We start from the raw sequence: 7,643 nt of genomic DNA, 5'->3' as shown, positions 1-7,643 counted from the left end.
GGTCTCAGAGGGGTCAGGGTCAAGAGCTCAGCACTACGTGAAGGGGGCGGGCGCTGGGCCTCGGGAGGCGCCTCCGGAAGAGGGCACCGTGTGCCGCTCGGCCCCAGTGTAGAAGGGGCTAGTCTGGAGGCGAGAACGCCCAGATTGTCACTTCAAGGAAGGGCGGGGCCTGGCAGGAGGGGCGGGGCCAAGATCGGGGGCGTCACTGGGAGGCGGGGTCTGGGTGAAGGGGCGGGGCTTGCTCAAAGGGGGAGATCTGAGCTCAGCTTCCCGGGAGAGATGCTGAGGTTTCTGAGCTCACTGGTTCTCAACCTTGGCTACACCTAGGAATTAGTTTTAGAAAAATACTGCTGCCTGAGTCCCAGCCCCAGAAATTCCAATGATAGCCTGGGTGGTGGAATGGGGCCAGGGCTGAGGGGCGGGCGAGAATATGGGTATTTCTGACCCTTCTCCCGTCTCCCCTCTTCTTTTTCCCATGCGTTCCTTTTCGGAAGCCTCCTTTGCCTACACCCCTGCAGGTAAGCCATCTCTGCCCACTGGGGTTGAGACCCCAAGAACGGGCTCTTTTCTCACCCGGTCTCCTCGTCTTCCCCAGTGTCCTTCCCACACTCAGAGGGCCTCTCTGGAGCCAGTTCCAGGTAATTCTCTTAACCCAGGGACCGTCCGCTCAAAGAAGAAACCGCGCTCCTTCCTCTGCAGGCCTCACTGCCTGTCCCATGCTGACCATCTCTCACTCTCGCCCTAAACACTGCTATAACCGACCTACGACTGCCTTACCTTTGCTGGCCTCTTGAGACTCTCCATCCCCAAAGCTCACATGCTCTTCCTCAGGCCACCCGTGGGCCTTGGCCCTGCCCCCTACCCATGGCTGGCAGACTCGTGGCCCCACCCATCTCGAAGCCCCTCAGCCCAGGAACCCAGGGGAAGCTGCTGCCCCAGCAATCCTGACCCAGATGACAGATACTACAATGGTGAGGAGTTTTAATTCCCTCAGGGGCACACCTGCCTCCCAGCACCCTTCTCTCTTCTCAACCTACTGGGGAAAACTGAAGGGAACCGAGGAATCCCGGCCTTCCTCAGGTTGGTCAGCCCTTTGGGAGAGGTTGGTCAGCCCTTGGGGAGGATGTGAGTCCAGGGATCCTCTCTCAGACCTGACTTCTTTGAATGCCCTGCCTTGGGCCATAAGGTTTGGGGTGGAGGAAGAAATGGATCCAGCAGGACTTCCTTTTGCCTTCCGTTCTCCTGTGGTTCCCTGTCTTCTATCTCTGGCCCCTGTCTCTTCCCCTGGGCCTCCCTCTTTCTCCTCCACAGAAGCAGGGATCTCCCTCTACCTGGCTCAGACGGCCCGGGGCCCTGCTGCTTCTGGTGAGGGTCCTGTTTACAGTACCATTGACCCCGCTGGGGAGGAGCTGCGGACCTTCCATGGGGGCTTCCCCCAACAACCCCCCGGGGATCCAGGCACCTGGAGCCCGTATGCTCCTCCAGAATGGAGCCAGGGGGACAGTGGTATGACTCTGATCCCAACACCCCCACTTTAGCCCTGACCAGAGTAGCCCCCAAAGCTTCCTCCTCCACCCAGCCCTTCCTCTGACACGTGGCCCGTCTCTGGCTCTTTCCCTCGTGTATCTCTGTGTGCCTCCATCCCAATCTCCTCAGGAGCCAGAGGAGGCAAAGTGAAGCTTCTGGGAAAGCCTGTGCAAATGCCCTGTCTCAACTGGCCAGAAGCCCTGCCACCGCCTCCCCCTTCCTGTGAGCTGAGCTGTCTCGAGGGGACTGAGGAGGAGCTGGAGGGCAGGTAAGGATGCTGGCCCTGCAGACGCCCTGCCCACATGGGACCTGGCTTCCACTCCCAGCTCCCAGGGCTGGGCAGCAGGGCTGGGAGGGGAAGACAAGAGGGCAGCAGGGAGGCTGAGGGGAAGGTAAGAACCTACCTATTCCACCCCTGCTCTCCTGCCGTTTTGCCCCCAGCTCAGAGCCAGAAGAGTGGTGCTCTCCAATGCCCGAGAGAAGCCACTTGACAGAGCCCAGCTCCAGTGGAGGGTGCCTGGTCGCCTCGTCCAGAGGGGAAACCCCCTCTCCCACCCCCTCCTATGGACAGCAGTCCACAGCCACTCTCACCCCCTCATCTCCTAACCTCCCCCAGCCACCCACTGGCATTCCCTGTCTTCCTCAGGTGGCCAGGTAGGGAGGGCTAGAGTTCTTTGCACATTATGAGCACTCAGTACAGACCTGTTCACTGGGTGATTGGATGGAGGGATGGACAGATGGATGGATGGGGGGATGAATCTGGGGAACAGAGGTCTCAGGGCTGGGTCAGGGTAGAAGTGAGATTTGGGGAGGAAAGCAAGAGCTGACAAGGTGTTTCAGTGTGTTCAGACTGGCTCTCCTCGAGTGACTCTGCAGACTTCCTGGAACATTTCAAAGACATAGCGCTCTCCATGATTCACTCCTTTGGAAGCCCTTGTTGGGGAGTGGCTGTATCTTGTTCATCTGAGTATTAGCCTGAGTGTCTAGCACAGTGCCTGGGACATAGTAGGTGCTTGGTGTTTGTCAGGTGAACAAATGCAGAAGCCTCTTGTCATTACAGGAGGGTGCCCGTTGGGCCCAGTTCCCCTCTCAGTGCATCCCAGCCCCTTCTGAGTAGCCATGAAGGAGGGTTTGCTGGCCTGGGTGCTGGTCCTGCAGCCTCCCATCACCTCAACCCCAGCCCTGTCCTTGGGTCCGCCAGCAGTGCCCCAGGTGAGTCTGTAGAGCCCTCAGCTCCCACTCCCACCTCCTGGTACCCCCGCCTTGGAATTTTCCTCTCCAGAGCTTGCTTCTCTTTCAGCCCCACGTTCCTTTCCTGTCCTCCCCCTAAGCTGCCTCTCTGTCCATCCCCTAATGCTACAGGGAGGACCCGGCAGGCGCTTGCGGAGATGACCCCTCCACTTCAAGGACCCCGGGCCCGATTCCGGAAAAAACCCAAAGCTCTTCCCTACAGACGGGAACACAGTCCCGGGGGTGAGGTGGCCGTGGGTCTGGGAGGTGGTGACAGTAGGAGGGACAGGCAGGAAACCAAGAGTGAGCTCTGGGGGCTGGAGGAAGGGCCCAGTGAGCCACATCTTGGACTGTTTGTTTCCAGCCTCGTGGAGCTGGGGGCGGGGGTGGGAGAAAGCTTAGGATCAGGAGAAGCAGGAGATTCTGCTGAAGACAGGCCTCTCTTTAGACTTGCCCCCACCACCCTTGCCGCCACCAGAGGAAGAGGCCAGCTGGTCCTTAGGCTTGAGCACAGCAGGCAGTGTCTCCTCGTTGGAGCGGGAACGTAGTGGGGAAAGGAGAGCTGGGCAGGTGGGACCCCTGGGTGCCCGGCAGTGCCCTCACCCAGAAGGTAAGAGGGCAGGGCAGGCGGGAGGGCCGACCGCTACTCGAGAAGCTGGGTTTGGGGACTGGAGGGTGGTGGTAGTACAGGCTGTGTCATCCATGGCTTTTCAGTCTAGCTTGCCCCTTTGGTAGCGTTCATGCATTTGATCAACATCAAAGGTTCACTTGTCTCTCTAGCTCCCTCAGAGCAAAATCTTTGAAGTCCCCAAGTGTGTCCTTTTCCAGGACTGGAAGCCCAAATGTGAGGAGAGTGGGATCTGGGTGCTTTGTCTCTCCTGCTCCAAGGATCTCTCTGCTTGGGAATTGCCTGCACTTCCCTGAGCACCTCTATGTCAGGGCGGTGGGCTGGCACTCGGTTTCTCCTCAGTCCCAGGATGTGGCTGCCCTGAGTCTTCTCCCAGAGCTGGGACTGTGGCCAGGGGGGGAAGGTGGGGAAGCACCGAGGTTTAGCTTCCTGCCTGGGCCCAGCTCCCCTTCTCTCTTGCGCAGCAGAAGAGTCCTGGCCCCCATACAGCAGGCCCAGCTTCCTGTCCCGGGGCCAGGGCACCAGCAGCTGTTCTACTGCTGGCAGCAACTCTTCGCGAGGCTCCGGCAGCTCTCGGGGCTCCTGGCGCCCCGGACGGAGCCGCAGCCGCAGCCGGAGTCAGAGCCAAAGGCCAGGACAGAAGCGTCAAGAGGTGAGGGCTAGAGAGTAGTGGGCTAGGGCGGGTGGGCCAAGGGGTGACTGAAAATAGGAAGGAAGACAGGGGCCTGCAGGAAAAGTGTCAGAAGGAGGGGACCTAGTGAGTGAGGGTGAGAGGAGGAATCCTGGTGAACTAGTGGGGACAAAATGACACATGACAGAGGATTCTGGATCCCCCCCCCCGCCGGTGCCTAGGTAGTACAAGCAGTTAACATGCTTGGCTGCTAACCAAAAGGTTGGAGGTTTGAGTCCACCCAGAGGCTCCTGAGAAGAAAGGGCTGGTGATCTACTTCTGAAAGATCAGCCATTGAAAACTATGTGGGGTCATGGTTTCATGGGACATCCCAGTTAATTGGCCTAATAGCATGTATAGTGCTTCTGCTCTACCTCCTAGTTCCTTGTGTAGTACCTGGGATCTTAAAAGCTTGCAAGTGGCCAGCCAAGGCACAACAGTTGGTCTCTGTTTGCCTGGAGTGACAGAGAAAGGAGAGTCAGGAATAGAAGGAGGATATAGAATGTGTGGCTGTTTGCCTCCATGAACAATTGCCTGTTTTACCACGAGACCAGAAGAACTGAATGGTGCCTGGCTACCATTACTGAACATTTTGATCAAAGATTCTGAGAAGAATCCTGATCGAAAGGGGGAAATGAAGAACAGAATTTCAGATTCTCATGGACTCGACTTCCTGGAGCCATGAAGGTTGGATAAACCCCTGAAACTATTGCCCTGGGATAATCCTTAAACCTTAAATCAAAAATATCCCCTGAAGTCTTCTTAAAACCGAACAATAGCTTAAGTAGTAAAAAATGTTGGCCTTGAGTGTTATGCTCTCTTGAGAACTGTTTATATGGGATCAAAGTGACAACAGCAACTTGAAAGATTAGATAGGAACTTTAGAGGGCAGTGAATTTATGTTAATAGGGGAGGAACGACTCAGAAAAGGAGGGTGAGAATGGTTGCACAACTCGAAGAATGCAATCAGTGTCACTGAATTGTACATATAGAAATTGTTGGTGTATGTTTTGCTGTGTATATTCTCAACAAAATAAAAGAAAACCCTATGGCGCACAGTTCTACTCTGACACACATGGGGTCATCATGAGTTGGAGTCAACTTGATGGTAACTTGTACTGGTCCTGGCCCAGGAGAAAGGCTGAAGTGGAAAGAGACATATCCTCTCCTGTAGCCTGTTAACCCTGGGTCAGGAGCTGGACCAACAGTCTCTTTCTTCTGTCTCTCTCTCCGTGTCTAGGAACCAAGATGACCCTTGCTGAGACAATGAGAATAGGAGGAGTTCCATGGAAAACGGGTTGTCCCTGGGCCAGGGGCCTGTAAGGGAACCTTTCACCTTGATAAATGAGGCTTTGAGCCAAGAAGAGCAGGGATGGGCCTTCTTTCCCTCCCGGCGATGACACATGGGGCTCTTGGGGTCACCGAGGAGCTTGCATGGAAGCCAGAGAGCACAGCTTTTCCCTTTCCATCGCTTTCTAACTAAGGCCCACTTATAAAAAAGATAATAAAAAGAGTCTGATCAGAGCCCTGGGCCCTATTTGTCTGCTTCTGTGCAGGAAGTCAGGAAGAAGGGGACTGCGTGGGCTTGTACATCAGTGCACCCTAGTAGCTTCTGCTACTTTTTGAACTTCTGTCCAGAGCATTAGGTGAGGGCAGAGACACTGACCTGTCCTGTCTCCCGAAGGAGCTGAAGCCTGCTGTCCCTAAGCACAACCATCCAGACTTTCCAAATAGCCAACAGTGAGACACTTGTCCCAGCTCAGTGTCCTTCTCTGGGGCAGATCTGCTCGCCTATAAGGGAACATGCCCTTGACAATAATAATCATTTTTTTACAACTCAAAGAAAGAAGAGGTTTATGGGGGAAACCCAGGCAAGAGAAGAACAAACTTTTTCAGACATCCCGACCCCCTCACAGAGGGTGTGTGCAAACTTGGCCAGATTAGGCTCAGACATGGGTGGCTTGGCTGGCACAGAATTTTAACCTTTTGGCCATGAATGCCATAGTCTCCCTCCCTTACACGCAGCCCACACCCCTCACTGGTTACCAGCCACCTCCAGAAGGCCTCTAAGTTCGTGACCCCTCACCCCCAAGAAGCTTTGCTTCCTTCTCGTGCTCTGCCCCCTGGCTCAGTGGCTGCTGTGGCCTCTAAGGAGCTGGCTGCTGCCCCTCCAAGCCCAGGCTCTCTGACTTCTCTTGCCACTTTGACCTAAGTATGTACAGTTCCTCATTCCCCTTAGGTCTGGCAAGCAGGGTCGAAATGCTTTCCAGAGGAACTTTACCAGGAAGCTAAAAGAAATACAAAATCAAAAAAAGGAAAAGTAAATAGAGAGGAATGGATATGTATCCGGAGTGCAGATTCTTCATCTTGAGATCATGAAATCCAGCCCTGGACTGGCCTGGTTCACATAGCTCAGGAAGTACCTCGTCCCTCATCCCCCCTCCCATAGCCTCTCAAAAGGACTTCCCAACAGAGCTGCTGGGTTTGGGGGTTAGAACTCCCTTGCAGACCTGCTTCATAGTTAGCCCTTGCTGAAGGTGTTTTCCTGTGGTCCTGGTCATGCCCTGCAGTGTCCCCTCAGTCTGTGGATTCTGACCCGATCTTTCCCACCAAGTGAAGAAGAGTCTGGCCTCCCTGCCCTCCAGTAGCTTTATGTAGCTCAGGGCCCTGGAAGTCCTGCTCCACAGTCCATGTCTCTGCTCTGATTTTTGGTCTGAAGGGTCTTCACTAGCTAACCATTAAAGGCGGGTCTACCTTTTGTGGGATGTAGCTACTCTGTCTGTCTAAGGAACCATCTGGGCCTGGTCTTTGGGGAGTGGGCTGCTGGAATCTCTGAAAGCAGGAGTTAGTTGTCTTCTTAGGATAAGTTGCCAGCACCAGCAGACCCCGAAAATCTTCCACCCCTCCCTTTCCTAGTGTCTCTTTAAAATTTGATGGGTGCATGTAGTTTTGTCCCCAGTTGCAGAACAGAAATGAGTGACGCTCCCTGAGTGTCAATGAATGCTTCATCCCTTTCTAGCTCAGTTACCTCTTCCCATGTTCTGAGTTGCCATCCCCAAAATGGCGCCATTGTTTGAAGTCTCACAGGACTCAAGTCATTATGGTTTCACCACATCAAATTCCTTAAGATCATAGTGACGACAATATGAGGAACGTGCTTTTGTCCCACATCTGCATGCCTCCCCCCCACTTCAGCTTCCTCCCCAGAGCCAGTGTTGAACCCTTGTCTTGGCACTGAGGTAGGGCCTTGCTGCCTCCATAGCATTTCTCTTTATTTCACTTACATGGTGTGGTTGGGGAGAGCGTTGGGGCTTGCCTCTGCAGGAATGATCCTGGTGAAGCTGAGGGGGAGATGCTCTGAGAAGCTCCTTTCTCCACAGCCCCCTTCTGGACAACCACTGTTGTCTTCCAGGAAGACACCTCTGGCCCCGACTCCCAAGCAAGTGGGGAGATTAGAGGAAAGGGCCATGTCTTAGGCCAAAAGACCTGGTTGGGGGATTAGATGGAGCAGAGAAAAAAAGCAAGTGAGTCGTGTGGAGATGACGTTTTGCTCTCCAGGACTCCAGGTGTGCTTTGCTCTTATTTCGT

At 54.7% G+C, this 7,643-nt stretch overlaps 1 protein-coding gene across 1 annotated transcript in view; it reads left to right on the top strand.

The window, feature by feature from the left end:
* ROBO3 (roundabout guidance receptor 3) overlaps window positions 1–5,353 on the top strand; it is a 17,881-nt gene extending 12,528 nt beyond the window's left edge. Inside the window, exons 18-28 of the mRNA XM_004379361.1 lie at window positions 495–518; window positions 596–638; window positions 832–971; window positions 1,312–1,506; window positions 1,657–1,795; window positions 1,969–2,181; window positions 2,588–2,739; window positions 2,890–3,000; window positions 3,206–3,367; window positions 3,853–4,037; window positions 5,296–5,353. Of these exons, the coding sequence (XP_004379418.1) occupies window positions 495–518; window positions 596–638; window positions 832–971; window positions 1,312–1,506; window positions 1,657–1,795; window positions 1,969–2,181; window positions 2,588–2,739; window positions 2,890–3,000; window positions 3,206–3,367; window positions 3,853–4,037; window positions 5,296–5,307 (1,376 nt within the window). The 3' untranslated portion in view covers window positions 5,308–5,353. The remainder of the gene's footprint in view (window positions 1–494; window positions 519–595; window positions 639–831; window positions 972–1,311; window positions 1,507–1,656; window positions 1,796–1,968; window positions 2,182–2,587; window positions 2,740–2,889; window positions 3,001–3,205; window positions 3,368–3,852; window positions 4,038–5,295) is intronic.
* The last annotated feature ends 2,290 nt before the right edge of the window (window positions 5,354–7,643 follow it).

This window comes from Trichechus manatus, unplaced genomic scaffold (assembly GCF_000243295.1).
Source record: "Trichechus manatus latirostris isolate Lorelei unplaced genomic scaffold, TriManLat1.0 scaffold00064, whole genome shotgun sequence".
NCBI classification, from domain to species: Eukaryota; Metazoa; Chordata; class Mammalia; order Sirenia; family Trichechidae; genus Trichechus; species Trichechus manatus.
Note: the sequence above shows the minus strand (reverse complement) of the source record. Positions and strands in the feature narration are given on the sequence as shown.